This window comes from Lytechinus variegatus, chromosome 12 (assembly GCF_018143015.1).
Source record: "Lytechinus variegatus isolate NC3 chromosome 12, Lvar_3.0, whole genome shotgun sequence".
NCBI lineage: Eukaryota > Metazoa > Echinodermata > Echinoidea > Temnopleuroida > Toxopneustidae > Lytechinus > Lytechinus variegatus.
This window is the reverse complement of record NC_054751.1, coordinates 4,621,037-4,640,524: the sequence shown is the minus strand read 5'-3', so window position 1 is coordinate 4,640,524 and position 19,488 is coordinate 4,621,037. Positions and strand designations below refer to the sequence as shown.

The 19,488-nt window shown below is 35.2% G+C and overlaps 1 protein-coding gene across 1 annotated transcript in view; it reads right to left on the bottom strand.

Moving 5' to 3' along the window:
• The window catches only part of LOC121424678 (mitotic apparatus protein p62-like), an 80,096-nt gene that overhangs the window by 13,252 nt on the left and 47,356 nt on the right, over positions 1–19,488 (bottom strand). The window contains exons 9-10 of the mRNA XM_041620421.1: positions 15,806–15,853; positions 5,054–5,125 (exon numbers count right to left, since the gene is read on the bottom strand). Of these exons, the coding sequence (XP_041476355.1) occupies positions 5,054–5,125; positions 15,806–15,853 (120 nt within the window). The remainder of the gene's footprint in view (positions 1–5,053; positions 5,126–15,805; positions 15,854–19,488) is intronic.

Genomic DNA, 19,488 nt, shown 5'->3' with positions numbered 1-19,488 from the left:
CTTGTCTGAAGAAAAAAAGATGATTAAGACTTTGGCGATTCTTCAACCAAGAGGATATGCAGACTAACTGTACTTCCTGAAGATTGCTTCTTAGATCAATACAGTTCGGTTGTGAACAGGTTCACGAGGCACGCCAATCTTAAAACACCACATCATTAGGTGGGATTGTGAACAATATCCGAAGTTCAACGAAGATTACATTATCAATTAAAATTGGAGCATTCAAGTCACACTGAACAATTCCCCCCCAATCGGTTTTAGAAGGAACCGGTCCAGGAATGTAAACAGGGTCTAATGCCGCCGCAAAGGGTTTTTGGCATTGGGAACGTGGCACTTCAACCTCAAAGTGTAAAAATATGAAAAGGAAGCCATCTAAGAGTTTGAAAGGAGCGAAACATGAGCACCTATACCCACCCCCCCCCCTCTCTCTCTCTCTCCCTACATCCCTATCACTCTCCTACTCATTTTCATCCAAACAGCTTTTATGAAAGCCTTGTAAGTATGAAAAGAAATGATGGAATCTCAAATTTGTAGCAGATAGAAATTGACTTTGTTCAGACAGTCAATTAAACGGGCATTAACCTTTCTGCCAGCTTGTGTCGCTTCAAGCCAAGTTGGAGACCTAATTAGACAAGTGCATGCATTTAATGGTATTACTGCAGTGTCGAATATGCGGACAAGACTAGATCAGTGGCTGGTTAAAATAATAAATTTGAATCATGTTGCATCAAACCCACTCTCTAGCATGCTCAGGGTGCTTTTCAAGAAATGTTAAAGGAAATGAAGAAGAACTGAACAGAAAAGTTGTATTTTTTAAGTTTTTGATGTTAATCATTTTTCAATGTCTTCAAGAAGGTTGTTCCAAAATTTCTCAACGATCAAATTTACAAAAAATGGAAGACAATATTTTAGTAAATGCACTATGTGTGGCATTGGATCATAAACATATTGCCTGTGTTGTGAATACAAGTCTTACATGAAATAAGCAAACCATTCAAATACTTTATAACTGTAATATTTCACTTCTGAATATGATGAAATTTTCAGCGTATTGCTTTTTTTTTATTTTGATGCGGACTTGACCTGAGTGAGCCAGGTTTATCCTCCATAATTTCATACCAGTTTCACTGGCTATGGTTTCCTAATCAATTTCATATTCTTCGCTCTACTCATATCTACTCACCCTAATCCTCATTTTAATCTAATCTAAGCCCTCACCACAATAATTATTCTCCATTTATAATATCGACTGAACTTTGGAGGTTTATGATTATTTTTCCTCTTCATATCCCACAATCATATTTACATTATTCATCAATTAGTATGTTATATCCATTTAACTCATAATAATCACTAAATGTTATTCTCTGTGTTTAACAAAAAAATTTATAAATCTAAACTTATTCAATATAATACATTTCAGGAGCAAAATTAATAACTAACTCTTTGCACACTGAATTAATTTGGGGGATAATAATTACCATAGTTTCAATGTTATGTTCTTTGAATGAAGATTTCTACATTGTACCATTGATACTTATGATTACTATATAGATGTTTTCAAAGAACTATTGTAAATGAGCTTCTCTAATATGTATGTAGAGAAGAAAAATAATTAATATAATTGTTAAATTTAATTGTACAAATGCGCAAAAATTGCGACATCGGCTCGCAAACTGCTATTAGAATTTACAGCAATGCTAGAATCGCATCAAAAAGTTGGAAGGGTGAAGAAAAAGAGCATTATCATTGGGCAAGAATTATGAAATAGACTTAGATGTTGATAGAAAATAAAATTTGAGTGCTGCATCAATGGATTATTGTAGCCTTGAATAAAAAGCATGAAAAGAAAAAGCTACTGAAACTGAATTTACCCAATACATGACCATATCTGTGTGTGGATAAGCTCATTGGATAATTGACATTTTCGGTTGTAACATCTGACATTTGTCTTAACAATTCGCAAATTTGCAGGTCTCCTGCTCGACTAATTATGCCATGGCCACTCGTCACAGAGAACTAATAGACTGAAGCTAATCTCAGTATTTATGGTCAATGATGACAGTCCCATACCATATACAGATAGTGAGGGGGCGGAGATTCTAATAACAATGTGTTAACTCCAGTATAATATATCCCCACTACTGTTTCGCTTAATACGCCTGAAAATGTCATTTAATTCGCTTCCATCATGCGTTTGTTCGCCCACTCATAGACAAGCACCTATCAATACCCATTTATATTTCAAGGGATTTTTTTATCGATATGTCATATAGATTCAGTAGTCATCAAATACTGTATCAAAAAACAATTAGAAACTACAACTATCAAAAAGCCCATTTAAAAAAAAATAGCTTCTATTCAGATACTCAACAGCAAGAAGAATTTGAAAAAAATCCTTTATTTTTTTTCTTCAAAGACAAATTTTGATTTTTACAAAATTTAAAAATCACTCCATTAAAATGAACCAGACAATGTTTATGAATTCACTGACTCTATCCCCCTTCCTCCACTCAATCAACTGCAATCATTTCAAAATTCATCTAGTCTTTGTCTGTTATCAAGAACACTCCAATTCATCAATCGTCTTGACCAATAAATGCCCTCTGGATTAATTTCCTTTATCACTGCAAGTTTGAAATCATTGGCATTCAAATGTTGGAGAATTCCTACAAATTCCAGTGGCCAAAGTCATCTCAGAGACGTTGTTAATGAAGAATTATACAATAGATGAGGTAAGCACTGCCATAAATGAGTCAGTGACCTGCCGTGACTTAAATCTTTTAAAAGTAGAAAAAAAATTAGAAATGGGCAAAAGATGTATCACTACCTAAGTATTTTGTCGCAATTTTAGGCCATGTTTACTCTCCCCTTTTTCCCTTATATTTTTTTGTCCATGCTTTCTTTCCCAGACTAAGCAAACAAAATATCTGATGAAAAGATCTAAAGAATTGCAAGTTAAAATGACCTGATATGACTTTCTTTGAGCTTGTCATGTTTTCTGGTTAGACCACAAACTATGATCTGAAGGTTGCCATATTGGGGAGCAGTGATTCCTGAAATGTGTTTTGATTGGGCGTTGAATTGAAGAATAACTGATGAATCAATTATTGACCAATCGGTAATTAACCCCCATCTTGCAAATTGTTGACTTGAAAGAATTATACATAATGCCCTAGACATCCTAATTGCTGAACACTAGATGTGGATTGAGTGGTAGTTTGTCATTTCTACTTTAAAAAAAAAAATCATTAAATGCCCTTCTACTTTCAAGTACAAATTAATAATTCTATTGATGACAATGAGGGAAATGATGATGATGACAGTGATGATCGTGATGATGGTAATGATGATGGTGATGAGGATGATGAGAGTGATGATGATGAGAGTAATGATTGTGATTATGATGGTGGTGGTGATGATGATGATGATGATAATGAGAGTGATGATGATGATGATGAGAGTGATGATGAGAGTGATGATGATGATGAGAGTGATGATTGTGATTATGATGGTGGTGGTGATGATGATGATGATAATGAGAGTGATGATGGTGATGATGATGAGAGTGATGATGATGATGATAATGAGAGTGATGATGGTGATGATGGTGATGATAATGATGATGGTGATGATAATGATGATGGTGATGATGTTGGTGATGATAATAATGATGATTTTGATAGTGGTGATAGTGATTATGACAATGATATTGGTCATGATGATGGTGGTGGTGATGATGATGATGATAATGACATTGATATTACTATTTATCCCACAAAGTATATCTACAAACATGAATGGGCATAGTCTAAATGGAAATTAATGACAAATAGGCTAAAAGCAATCAGTTTAAATGAGACAAACTGGTTTCAGACAAACTAGGATTAGACCATGTATTTTAATACAACCAAACAGAAAGTATACAAAGTCTATGAAGACCAATTGGGCATTAACCTATTGTAGAGTGCAATATGAATGACTTAGTAACATACAAATATATTTTTATCTGGTTAATTCTTTAAGTACTTATTATTCATTTTATGTTGATCTACCCCGCTTGAGCTAGTATTAAGGCTTACCCCAGAGCTCTCTTGTACCATTTGCTAAAGAATGTTTGCAATATATTTTTCTTGTATTGTATATCATTTATTACTATTATGGGTGAGTTCAATGTTGATTTTCAACACAAATCATGATTCAAAACACAATTATGAAACGCAGATATGAAAAACAAGGGTGTGTTCAATGTCCCCATTCCCAATCGCAAAAGAAAAGGATTGGGAGAATTCAAAGGCCGAAAAGGGAATAATTTGAGATATAATTTAGCTTAGAGTTTACAAACTTGAGAATCACAAATGCAACAAAATGCAACATTACTGAACATGAATGAGTTTTTAAATGAAACATCTTCAAATGAGGTCTCCCAGTACAATGTTTAAAGGTCAAGTCCACCTCAGAAAAAGTTGATTTGAAAAAATAGAGAAATATAAAACTAGCATAACTTTTAAAATTTCATCAAAATCGGATGTAAAATAAGAAAGTTATGGCATTTTAAATTTTTGCTTAATTTTCACAAAACAGTAATATGCACAACTCAGTGACATGCAAATAAGTCAGTCAGTGATGTCCATCACTCACTATTTCTTTTGTTTTTTATTGTTTAAATTATACAATATTTCATTTTTTACAAATTTGACAATAAGGACCAACTTGACAGAACCATATAATATTAAACAATGCTAATTCCTCGTGTTCAGGGAGGAATTTATCGTTGTTTCACTTGGCAAAGAGGAGAAAATTTGAATATTACATATTTATATAAAATACAAAAGAAATAGTTAGTGGATGATGTCATCAGTCTCCTCATTTGCATACCGACCATGATGTGCATATAACTGTTTTGTGAAATTAAGCGAAACTTTAAAATGTCATAACTTTCTTTATTTTACATCTGATTTTGATGAAATTTTCAGTGTTATGCTTGTTAGATTTTTCTCTTTTTATGTTGGGGTGGACTTGTCCTTTATGGTAATGATCTACATGCACTTACCTTCATCAAATCTTGCTTCATATCTTCAACTGTGAATGTCTTCTTCTCCTTCTTATCTTTTCCTTTAGTTGCCTGTATGGAAGAAAGAAAAAAGAATAAACGACTTGTGTGTGGTCCCAAACATACACATATGCATGCAGTGCACATGACTCAACAAAATAATCACATTAATTTATCATCATTTTCAATTAGTTTGAGACAGCCTCTACCATAATTCAATTTTTCTGTACAAATTGTTTATGATGAAGATCCCAAAGACTTATCTAGGGATTAACTTAAAGAGGCTCTTAAACACGATATTTCAATTTATTTTCTCATAAAAATCCATACAAAAACACAACATATGTATACAAAGCATCTATTAACACAATAGAAAAACAACAACAAATAGAAATAAACATTGGATTGAATATGAGAGGGACAGAAAGAAAGGAACGAGCCTTGTGATTAGCTGACCCTATAACATAATAATCATACAAAGAATTTAATAACAAAGAAAAAAAATCACTTAACACAATATTTGACAGAAATACTGTGAAGAAAAACAATTAAAATTTTTGATAGAAACAAGTATACAAAATACATGCATATTTTCAAAATGCACCAAAGCAAAAGCTTTCATAATTTCACATAGTAAATGATACAATATTGCTCTTCAGATGATTCCCCTTCTACAGTGTACAATGTATCATGGTAAAACTTATCTATACATGGTAAAATTAATCTGTTCTCAAATCTTTTTCAAAGACATGGTTCAAATCAATCAAAGGCCACAAGGGTCATGGCCTTGGGTGCCATATTTTGTATCTCATTGCCCCTCTCATTGATCTGATATATTTTGAGCTAAAATATAGAAATCTGCCCGATATAAAATAATGGCCCTGCAAGCTACACTGATCAGGGAAAAATTACACAGGAATGGTCCAAGTGGATGAGTGTGCCTGTTTGTCTCTACAATCATGCATATTCATTATAAAGACCACACCCACACCTCTCACAAGCCCCGCCTTAAACTGAACATTAAAGATCAGTACAGAGAGCTGAAGGCTGTAACATGTACATAACAGTTAATACATACAGCACAGCAATGCAGTTCATTATCTGCATTATAGCACAATTTATACTTTTTAACTCTTGATATATGCATCCCTCCCTGTGCTCTCTCCTCTCTTTCTCACTCTCCCAATCCCTTCCATTTTATTTTTTCTTCCTAACTTTTCTCATTTTGTTCCCTCTATTCTATTACAACCACTGTACTTGACATGCAGCAAGCCCTCATTTTAGTTAATTTGTGGGAAATTAATATATTACCATGTCTGACCTAATTTCACCTTGTCATTAACACTCGGTGACTCACCAAGGAATTTCCTTCATTTTAACAAGGAAAATACTAATAACAAAGAAAAAATATGTAATGCTATAAAAGACAGAGTAGTTTCCCTGAATCTTAACCCCCCCCCCCCCCTGCAGACTCTAAGAAAGAATAGGAACTATAGATTTGAAATATTTTACCAATCTTAAAAAAGACAAGGATCGCAAATCAAACACCACATTAGAGTGACTAAGTGAATTAGTCATCGGCAATTATTAGGGATGATTTTAAAAAAAGGTTCACTAGCTGTGATAACCTCTGCAAACAACGAACTTGACTTCAACAATTTTATTGATAGAAGAAAAAAAATCCACCTCCCCTACAGAGTTGACACTTCAAGGACATCATAACAAATGGAAGAATTTTCTTTTGTAATAATCATTAACTCAATTACTAGACACACAGCCTAGGTTGAAAAGGGCAATACACTAAGAATATTGTCATATCATCCCTGCTGAAAAGAATGTCCCACAGTGCTTTCTCAGTATGATCAGTGTGTTCACAGTAAGTTCAGTGTGTTCTTAGTAAGTTTAGTGTGCTTAGTGTGTTCACAGTATGTTCAATTTGTTCACAGTAAGTTCAGTGTGTTCTTAGTAAGTTTAGTGTGCTTAGTGTGTTCACAGTATGTTCAATTTGTTCACAGTAAGTTCAGTGTGTTCTTAGTAAGTTTAGTGTGCTTAGTGTGTTCACAGTATGTTCAATTTGTTCACAGTATGTTCAGTGAGCTCAGAGTATGTTCAGTGTGTTCACAGTATGATGAGTGTGCTCACAGTATGTTGAATGTGCTCACAGTATGTTCAGTATATTCAGAGTATATTCAGTGTGTTCAGTGTATTCACAGTGTGTTCAGTGTATTCAGTGTGTTCAGTGTATTCACAGCATGTTCAGTGTATTCACAGTATGTTCAGTGTATTCACAGTAAGTTCAGTGTGTTCACAGTAAGTTCAGTGTATTCACAGTAAGTTCAGTGTGTGCACAGTAAGTTCAGTGTGTGCACAGTAAGTTCAGTGTATTCACAGTAAGTTCAGTGTGTGCACAGTAAGTTCAGTGTATTCACAGTAAGTTCAGTGTGTTCACAGTATGTTCAGTGTATTCACAGTATGTTCAGTGTGTTCACAGTAAGTTCAGTGTGTTCACAGTAAGTTCAGTGTATTAACAGTATGTTCAGTGAGTTCAGTGTGTTCAGTGTGTTCACATTATGTTAAGTGTGTTCACAGAATGCTCACTTTGTTCACTGTGTAAATGTGAAAAACAAAATGAAGTCATCTAGACATTTATTCAGAAAATTTGTTCACTGTGTAAGTGTGAAACACAATGCAAAGTCATCTAGACATTTATTGAGTAAATTATGTGAACACACTGTGAATGGTCACATGGTTAAAGTGTACATGGTCAAGGTGTACACACAGTAAAATAAGTGTTTAATTTGAGCATTCCAACACTGAATAACATCTTCACTTAGTCAACTGTCTGAACACACTGTGATACACACTATGTGAGCAACATTGTGTAACACACTATGTGAACACGCTGTGTGAAATACCGAACACTGTGACAATCTGTGACACACTAAGTGAACACATTATGAAAACACATTGTGTGACACACTAAGTGAATATATTATGTGAACACACTGTGACCTGATGATGAACACATTGAGTTACACACTGCATGACACACCTTGTGAACAGTGAACACACTATGTGAACAGACAGGGTGACACTGTGATCTTTCCAGCATGGACGGAAATGATATATTGTATCACCATGAATATGAATTCACTTTAAAATTGATATTGTAAATGCATATTTAAAGATAAATACCAGCTGTGGTAAAGATCTCAAAATGAGTTCGGACAGAATCCAATGAAATTACCACCCAAGTGTTTGTATGTATTAATACAAAATATGCGCCTGATAGCTCTGGAAGAAAATGCGTAATTGCTGAGAAATAAGCAAAATAAACATGGAATTCCATCAAAATGTCAGGTATTTTTCGAAGCAATATTTATACACTGTCCCACATTATGCTTTTCTGTGTTATTCATTTCATTTATTTATTCCAAATTCTCATTAAAAAAGCTAAGATTTCATGATTTTGCAACATTAAGTTTGCAGTAATATACCAGATCTAGATTTATGATATTTTAAAAATTAAACTTGATTTAAAAGAATTTCTCATGAAATAATTGCTTGCTGCAACTACTGTCTTTTACCTTTAATCCTGCCCCAGCAATGCACAAAAAGACACCTTTTGATAAAAATTTTTTTTTAAGTTGTAACTATAAATCTTTGAAATAAATGGCAAATATGAATTCAAGATTTCATTTGGATAGGAAGAAGCCCAAACGTTTTTAAAGATTTCTTTTTAAATTGTTTAAAAAAGATTGCAAGGCATATCATTATTTTTTAAAAGAAAAAAACTAAAGACAGAATTAAACTTGTCAGAAGAAGCATGAGGGGTGAGAGGGTGGGTGGGCTTAGAGAGAGAGAGGGATAAAAAGGGGACTGGTGAGAGGGAATCATAGATGGACACTCAGGACAAACAGATTTTTTTTAGTATGCACAATTTTGAAGATAAACATGCTCTAGGGAAAATATTGTTAATTGTCTAGTCAAATAAGAATGAAAGAACATATAATGAGTAATTACTTTCCAAGGTTAATAGTTTCATGACTAATAACTGAAGCTCCGGATTGCATAATAAATATTCTGTGTCCTCATTTCAGGTCAAGCGGATTACTTTGTAAACAAGCATTCAGATTTATGATATAACAAGATTACCTCTCTGAACCCATTCAGACAAGAGAAATTCATTGTACATTTAAATAAGAGAGAAAGTTATGCAACTTTTTCTCTTTGAAGGTGTGGAGGGTGGGTGTATCCATTACTTCCTAACAGAATATACAGCAGGTCTAATCCTAATCCCTAGGGATTATCTGAATGGATTATCTGAATATCCCTCATTAAACCAAGGATTAATCCATCATTTTAATCAGTCAGCAGGGAAAACACCTCATTATATAATTAGGAAATTTATTGAGTATATGAACGCCCACACTGCCTTGAAGACCAATCCAATAGAACAGAAGGACGAAGACAACTGAAGAAACATCCCCTCGGGTGTCCGTTAGAGGATCATCAAAGGATAGGTCTCCATAAGACCAAGTTAGCTCAATCTCGAGATTCTTGCCTATACCAGCCCTCACTAAAGATTAATTGTAGATTTATGAAACAGTGTCTGGCCTCCAGGGGGGGGTACTATTATCTAGAAGATGGACACCATGCTCGTCCACATAATTTCAAAATGGACCCTAAACAAGTAATCAACTTTCTACCTCAAGAGTTCTCATCGGTCAAAGGGGCTCAGAGTAAAAAAAAATCCTTTCCTTTATTATGCTTAAAATGTTCTACTTGCTTGACATGGTGAAATATACAGCCATACCCTTTGCAAATATCCAGGGTTGAAAAGACTGTACACCTTTCCCTGATCTTAGCAATTTTGATGTCCCTTTTCACTGTATAGTCTGGCCATGAAAACCAACAAGTTTACTAGCTTTCTGAACAAGCATTGAGTCCAGGCCACCTTGCAATGGCAGTCACCCTCAGGGCCCAAGCGGAAAAAATTCTGGCCCAAGAGTTGGATGACGGAGGATTGGTCTTTTGGCAATATGGTAGAAAAGATAACATATCATCATAAGCTATCAGTAACAAGCTTCAGTGCAACTACTCTTACTGAATAGCTGGATAACCTGTCCCAAATCATGCTAGTTTGGAAACAATCCTGCATCAACTTCAGATGGTAATGTATGGAAAATCATAAACCCCATGTGTGGATCGAAGGGGATGGAGGAAGATGCACCACATAGATAGAAGATATAGATAGATAGATAGATAGATAGATAGATAGACAGACAGACAGACAGGCAGGCAGGCAGGCAGGCAGACGGACGGACGGACGGACAGACAGACAGACAGATAATATAATTGCGGACCCCGTGGATTGGCTTCATTGCACAATGGAGCAACACTTGTCGAATATTTTGGAGAAATTCACACGTCGTCGTACAAGACCGACTCTAGATCCGCACCTGAATCTCTTGAAATGACCTTCCTTCCCCTAGATGGTCATGTCCTCCCATTAGAAACGGACAATTTGGGCTGGTGTAAACATGCCTAGCGATGAGACAACAAGTCATTAGACAGATAGCAATGATACATGTGGTGCAGGTTAATGAAGAGAGTGACTAACTATTGTTATTTTTCCTGGTGTATCGTGACTGAAAATAAACAAATCAATCATTGGTATGAAGAAGACAAGGATTCCCCTGGCTCTAACAATAATTACTGCTCTCAAACAGGTCCTTAAAAAGGACTAGATATATTCTGTGGTCGGCCCCAAAACCATTTCCGGATTATTACAATCACCAAAATGACAACAAAACCAATGCCATGATTACTATAAAAAAAATAAAGGCACATCATTTTCGTCAAATTATTTTCCAAATATAGCTTTACTCAGAATACAATTTATCTTCATTTTTCAGTATTGTGAATCTATAATGACTTTAAATTGAAACAAAATAGGCAATGCATGATCACCTTGATATGTGATTGCTATTCTCAGAATAGCCATATTAATTCAGTTTGGGAGTACTTGTTCAAAAAGTTGACAATAAGTCATTCCAGAAGAAAATAATTATATCTCAAGTGTCATTGCCATGTATCCTACTAATTTGAAGAGTGATTCAAAGCAAGTCCTGTCCAGTAGTTAAAATGAGAATATTGTTGTTTATAGCAGTTGGAGAAAAAATAAAATAAGAAATTAATATCAATATATTTTTAAGTTGAAAAATACATTGCAGAAAGTGATTGTCTCTTGAGAATAGTTTTTAAAAGAAATGATGAAAACGTTAAAAAAGAGTGGAGAAAAGAAAGAAATTTGGACAAATTGATGACTAAGCCCTCTTTATGATGACTAATGATCTTCTGCTTCATGGAATATTGGAGTATATCTACTTGAAGATAATCTATATTTCTACATACTTTTTTAACAAGCCACTTCTTGATATGGTCATTTACACATACTCAAGATGTCTTTGAAAATGAAAGATAATCTTGGGTTACAAATATACTTGCCATGTCAAATGGGGAAAGGGTTACGAACAAGAAAAGAAATAACACATAAAGCAACAGAACAAATGGAGAATGAGAGAAGAAATTGACAAATGAATAACAAAAAGGAAGAAGAGACAAGTAGTAGAAGGGGTGGGGAAGAGAAAATGAGGAAAAAGAAGGGGGAAGATGAGCAAAGGGGGAGGAAGATGAGAGGAGAAAAAGGAGAAATAAAATGATGAGGGGAGAGGAGGAAAAGGGGCAAGGATATGCTGAAAATGCGGATTTTTGAGATAAGTCTCTAGGAAATGAAATAAAGGAACAATGGTCACAAGATAGAAAAGAGAGAAAGAGAAAGGGAGAGGAATGAGAGGGGGGGGGGGAAGAGAAGGGAGAGAGATAGATGGAGGTGAACAGGGGGGCAAAGGTGGAAAAATGGGATCATCCATGGAGATAGACAAATCAAGAACAAGACAGTTTCGAAGGGACAATTACCGAGTGGAAAAAAAATAAAAAACAAAATGTAAGAGGTGCGGAAGGAGGATGGGAAAGCAAGGCTGTGGCAGGGAAGATAGAAGGCAAGGGCTTGATGCAAGGTTTATGAAAATTCAAGAGGATAAAATTAAGAGGGAAAGATAAAGTAGGAAAGGAGAAAGGGAGGAAAAGAGAAAGAGAGCAAGAGAGAAATGGAAAGGGAGATGCAAAGAGAAGGAAACAATAAGATAGAGAGTGTACGAAAGAGATGTAATGACCATGATTTGGCAAGACACGAGGCAGACAAGCCTCGCCTAAGAGCCAATGAAGATGCACTCAAGAGAAACAGACAATGTCCTCTTTGCCAACCCTCAACAGACTTAACACGTCATGGAGTGGATTTCCTTGACGACACTGCCAAGTGCACTACCAGATCAAGTGATGTCATGCTTTTCACGATGCTCCTTCCCCCCCCCCCCCCTTTGCTTCCCATTTCTCTTCCTCGTATTTCTCCAACCAAGATAACTTTCGCTCGCATCCTCCAAGTTTGCTGAGATTAGCACTAGCCAGTTGCTGGAGGTAAACAAATAGCTTGCACTAAAAAGCATCTTATCCTGTTTCTATTTATGGATGACGATAAAGCAAAGGCTTGAAGGGGGTTGCATCCAAAGGTCATCCAAGTATTATTATCCCGACGACCAGACAGTGTCTGACCGGAGACTAGTGGACCCTTGTCAAGTTGCCTAGCAACAAGGATACTCCCTCACTCAAGCAGAATTTGGAGCTTCTTTATTTTCAAAATGTAGCTAAATCCTTCTCGGGTTTATTTACTCGAGGCCTTTATGGTACACTCAAACGTAGTAAAATCTGAGATTTCAAATTCAACCAGGAAGCTTACAAATGGTTAGTGTTCTCTTCCCAAGCATAAAGGAGTGATATGAATGGTAGTGTGACCGGTGTTGGCTCAGCTGGTAGAACGTCTGTCTCACAACCGGGAAGTTGGGAGTTCAAACCCTGGCCGCGTCAAATCGATTTGAATAAATAGTGAAAATCAAACTAGCATAACGCTGAAAATTTCATCAAAAACGGATGTAAAATAAGAGAAGTTATGACATTTTAAAGTTTCACAACTCAGTGACATGCAAATGACAAAGTTGATGATGTCCCTCACTCATCATTTCTTGTTTTTTATTGTATGAATTATACAATATTTCATTTTTTACAGATTTGACCAAATTGACTGAATCATATAGTATTAAACAATACTAATTCAATGTGTTCAGGGAGGAATCAATCATTGTTTCACTTTGACAATGAGGAGAAAATTTGAATATTTCATATTTCAAATAATAAAATACAAAAGAAATAGTGAGTGGATGACGTCATCAGTCTTCTCATTTGCATACCGACCAGGATGTGTATACAACTGTTTTGTGAAATTAAGCAAAACTTTCAAATGTCATAACTTTCTTTTTTACATCCGATTTTGATGAAATTTGCAGTGTTATGCATGTTTCAATTTTTCTCTTTTCATTCAAGTCAACATTTTGTTGGGGTGGACTTGTCCTTTCATGGCATTTTTTTAAACAAAGGAAAGATTTGCTGGACTATTCTACAATTGCATATTTTTTATGATCCAAAATATCAAAATGCAAGTTTAAACCTTACCACTGCTCAACTTCAATCTAAAACCCGCCATTTAACTTGATATCACAAACAGAAAAAAAATGAATTAGAACCAGGAAGATATTTTTAACTCAAATCCTATATAATAAAATAAACGTACGTAATTTGTAAAATCTGATGAAATTTAAGTACAATATATACCTAATGGTCACTACTGCTGATGAAAGGAAAGGAGAAAGAGAGAAAAAGAGGATTTAACATTTACAATACCTGAGTCACATCTTGGAGAGAGGGCAGTAAATCAAAAAGCTCTTTCAACGATCAGAAATACCCATAATCAAACATCAGAGGACTACTTCAAAGCGAACCGCAGCGTTAACATCAGACAATAACCCCGAGCATTGAGCCATTTGACCTCTGACCTTTCGCACACAATACTCCGTAAATCCATTAGGAGTGAACTTGATGTGAGTGGGGAACCATAAGATGCACATCGCTTCACAAATATCACCTTTAATTGTAATAGGGTTGCAAGTAAACGCAAGCAAAAAAAAATTGAGCCATTGTGAGTTCCCTTCCAACTCCTGTGGTTTTCCACTCACAAAGGGCTTAAAAATATTTGGCAAAGCTGTAATTTTTTTTTATAAACCTTCATCTTGATTTAGGGATGATATATGACAGCTAGAACTCGTGGGGATGTGCAAGAGAGAGGCTTATGCCATTAAAACATTTTTTTTCTTTAAATGCCCGAGCCCCTCTTTGGTAGTTCCTACATAGACCAATCAAAGCAGAGATTAAAATAGGAAGGTTTTTTGTGATTATGACGGGGCACTATCGGGATGATATATGAGAGAGATTAAGTTCTTCCTCTTCTCATTGTTGCCCAAATGTAGCAATACTAATAAAGTGATACCTAACAAACAAATCTACTCACAAAGAAAGTACACACACAAACCCAAAGCACAGGAAGGGGGGTATCTTTTATTCAAACCCCCAATCACATCTCCGTTTTTTTTTTCTTTTCAAAAGCAGCGATTGAACTTAAATTGATGGATATTACCCTTCTCTATTTTTATTAACAAATTATTCTTTCCTCCCTGTACTTTGTTACAATGAATTACCTTGGTTTGGGAAATTAAAAAACAGCTTGGGTTCAATTGACTTGCAGTTGAACAAACTACTTACGCACCTTAAACCTTAAATGTTTGTTCATAGACCAGAAATGGTTACAGACAATCTAAATTAATCAAACACAGTCAATTCACACTTTATGGTCTAAATCCTTTGAAAATTAACACAAAATGGAATCCTCTGAATCTCTGGATAATCTGAAACATTAATCAACCTCCAATTATTATCATTATTGCTTTTGGGGAATAATGAATTTCATTCATCAACTTCAAAGAGGGTAAAGTTATTTCCAACATACCAAGCAAAATATTTAATCACTGCATTTTGCTTAATGTAAAAAGGGGAATGTAAGAATTAAATCCAGTTTTTGCAAATGTTCTAAAAAATGAGTCGTAAAAATAAATAAGTCATTGTAAGTCCCTGGGAAACTTAGAATTAGGCACATTCCATGTCATGAATTATTAGGTCACTGCCTTGTACATTAATACATACATGCATTTTTTTTACCACGAACCACGCTCCATTTATTTCAAAACCTTAATCTATCCGCTAAGGTGCACACCTTCACCGATAAAAGTATTCATTAATTAAGCGGTACACCTCAGCGATAGTATAGCTCACACCAATGATATTTTAGATCTTTTTATACAAAACATAAACTCCAAAATTGTTTGAATAAATAAGTTATAAACATTTTTTTCAACAAATTGCTGCTACAGAACATGCAAGAAAGGCGGTACAACATTTTCAATGTCTGAAAAACCTTACTAAATATGTTAATACATTGTTCCTATGTAATATATCAATATGCTGATAGCCTATCTCCATGACAGAAAGATATATGGAAAATGATGACCTTCTGATATCTTTTATTCTTTAGTTTCATGAAATATTATACAAATCGGCTCATATTTTCTTTAATATGACACTGTATTCCTTTATTCAAATAGTTTTTCATACTGCCAATAGAAATACTCATAAAAACAAACCTGGTTAAAAGAAAATAATCCTAGGCTTACATACATCATTACATACCTGTGTCTTTGGTGTAGCCTTTTGTTTAACTGTTCCATTCACCTTTCCCTATAGAAAAATAGAAAATATTACATAATTTTTATCACCTGGCATTTGGTCAAATATTCTAAAATTTTTCCCTTTTTGATTTTATCTTGCTACATGTATATTTCATATTGAACTACTTACTACATAAAGATTATAAAGAAATGATACCAACTCAAACGAGATTAGAAAATTTCCAGGATCAGATGTGAAACCATATTCTCTATTAAGATGTCCAGTTGAAAATTGTTAACTAAAAACTACATTTAATTACCAACTATCAAACAATAGTAATATTTACTCTTTGTCAATCAAAGAAAAAAATAATTCAGCCAATACATGCAGTTACTTGCATCATGTGCTTCTATTTATTACGGAGAAGTCAACTTTATTACCTTTTTGTTCATCTTAGCATTCAGAGTTGAACATTTTAACAAAAACAATTCATTTAAGGTCTACGGGCATCACCAAAGTAAAAGATTTTTTATCTTGCCTTGAATAAATTGTGTTATTATCAGAGATGAAAGGCAAATTACTGCATGCATGCAATTAGAAACTTTAGAGCGACACAAATACCAGTTTACAAATTTGAAAACAAGTTAGCAAATAACAAAAAAAATGTCTTTAAGAATAATGTATGAAATACCATATATTATCAGATATGAAAATATGTACGAAAAAAGCAGTTTCAATAATCTATTTTTTTTCTTCTGATACTAGCTAGCACTGGATCATGTACAGGGTCAATGACTTCAGCATTGCTTATTTTTCTCATTTTAACAGTTTTTTTTCTCCCCTTCTCTCAATTTTAAATCAAACAATCTTGGAAAATGAATCAGCTTTCATGATATGAATGCTGATTCAAGTCCTTGAAAACATTACGCGTGCCTCCATCCAAACCAAACACACCCTTTTCAGAGCGAATTTTCATAGAATTTTTTTATTATAGTGTGCTTTGGAGTTCACTGGGTCACTAAGTTTGCTTGAATAGGTACATAATGAAAATGAAAGAGGGGAAGGGGGAGAGGGGAGGAGGGGAAAGAGAGGGGTGAGAGAGAGGGGGGATGAGAAAGAGGGGAGGGGGAAGGGAGAGTGGGATATAAGAGAAGAGGAAGAGTGGGAAGGGGAGAGAAGGGAGCTTGGAAGAGAAGGGAAGGGGACAGTTGAGAGAGGGGGAGGGATAAGAGTAAAGGGAGAGGGAAAAAGGAAAGGGGAGGGGGAAAGAGGAAAGGGGGAGAGTAAAGGGGGGGGGGAAGAAAAGGGGAGGGGGAAAGAGGAAAGGGGGAGGGGAAAGAGGAAAGGGGATGGAAATGGGTGGGAGAGGAAGGGGAATATAATGAAAGGAAAAAGTGGGAAATGTGGAGAAGGGAGGGGGAAAGAGAATGTTCAAGGAAAGGGAGTGACAAAGAGAAAATGGGAGAGAGAGAAAAAAATACTCTGGAGATCTGAGACTGAGAGGTAAAAAAAAAAATTGGAAGGGGTGGGTAAGGCAGTTGGCAAGACCTAAAAAATAGTTTGATGTTACAGAGGGGTAAAGTGGGTCGGTCTGTTGTTTTTTAGTCTATATCAAGCACACACTAGCTTTGAAGATTTGATTCAAATTGAATCTTTTCCCCTAATCCCATTTTTTTTTTCAAGAAATAGAATCAAGTTCAATGTATATTAATAAAATCTGCAACTTTACTTGGATTCCTATCTTTTTCACACTTTGAATAAAATAAGACATGGTCTATTTGTTCTTTTGTTTGATATTTCACATGTACGTATTTTCCATGAAATTGACATCTGGCTTGTATGGCATAAAAGAAAAATCTGACTCATAAATACACCATTTGAAGAATGCCAGATATTAGTTCATGACAAAGACAATTTGTTTGATGTATTCTGCAAAAAATACCCCCTCAAAATAGGGAGTTTTGTCATGAACATGAACAGAATGAGTCATTAAAATAACTTGACACTATTATAAAGAAAAGTGGCAAATATTAATGTCTTCGGTCTGATGATAGATTTCCAAATGTTTACCAAAGGTAATTAGTCATCCTGCATTAGATGCATAAACCAATGCCCTTTATGCAATAAGAGGGCCTGGTACAAACTTGTCCTCAATTGCGATTCAATTTTATATCCTAAAATCAATTACGTTTTCCAATTAATTGCCTGGTCTTGTGCAACTGGAAGAATAAAATGGTTAGCTTACAGTTATAAAGTTGTAAATTTGCAATTGACATTTGCAATCAATTGCAAATAAGTCGTGTTAAAACCATTAAAAAAATTATAAATATTGTTGACCTATAAGAATTCTGATATGGAATTAGTACTAGAGGTAAATTGTATGAGAAAAAAATTAAAAATATAACAAGTAATGAACATATGGGAAAAAGAAAAATCTGACATGTTTCAGTTTTTTCTTCGCTATTTCCATTCACTTATCCAAAATACCAGATTGCCAGTGGCAAGCTGTATTATGAACAAAAAGAGATATAACTGTCTATTGAACTTTGTGAAATTACATTAACTTCTAATGTAAGGCATTGATAACTTCAATTAAAGAAACACAATAATTCACTGAAAATTGAATGACTATCTTGAATGTCTGTTTTTACCTCAAGGACGGTAACAATCACATCCAAAAGGTAGCATATCCACTTTGATGAAATTGATTTATTGATAGACAACTGCTATTCTGTCTGTCTTATAGACACCGTTCTCATTATACCTTCTAAAACTAGTTTACTGGAAATCAGTTCAGGAAGCCAGTATGAAAGATCAGTTATCATTTGATCAGCAAAAGTGGTTTTCAAAACCACTTCACGTAAAGTGGTCTTGTTGCTATGGGAACTCTCTATGTGGGAGTCACATGCTTCGCGCAAAATTTGAAACCGCTTCGTAGGCATTCTACAAACAGTGTGTGGAGTAGCACGCCCAAATTGTGCGAAGATCACTTCCCTAAAAACAGTTGTGTCCTCACTCATGCTAAAACCAGTTTAATGAGGCAAAGCGATCTTGAAAACTACATCGCGAGGTGGTTTTCCGAACTGGTTTGGAAGATCGCTTCCAAGACCGCTTGGACAGTTCTCATAGGTGAAAATAGTTTCCATTAAACTAGTTTCAGGATGGTAATGAAAATAGGATATAAAATTGAATTGCAATTGAGGACAAGTTTGTACCAGGCCCTCTTACTGCAGAAAGGGCATTGCCGGCCCCGAAAATGGCCTTGGAGCCGCGTTCACGCCTGCAATTGCGTGTCTAAACTTAAGCCAGCCTCACATCAGCTATTCATGTGACAGGAGTCACCTGACTTTTCATGCATTTTTTTAACTAGAAAACTATTGTCCACTATCACTATTCGCTGTAAGCCATCCCGAATACACTTCGGTGTTAAGCATACCGATTGCAGGACTGAGGGCGGACTCACATTGGCTTCAGACCACATCCAGAGGTGGACCCAGTTCAAGCCATCATCAGTTCGGTTTTGAAAAAAGGGGTGTTACACATGAGTCGAGTCACCTGCAGGGCCGGCCTCAGACCACTTTAGAGGCGTGTGTAACAGAGTCAAGTGTTACAACACGACGTACACAAGTGCTATTAAAAACCTGCCATTGCTATACCTATCACCCTCCATTTCAATGCAACAATGATGAAATACATTCCAATAA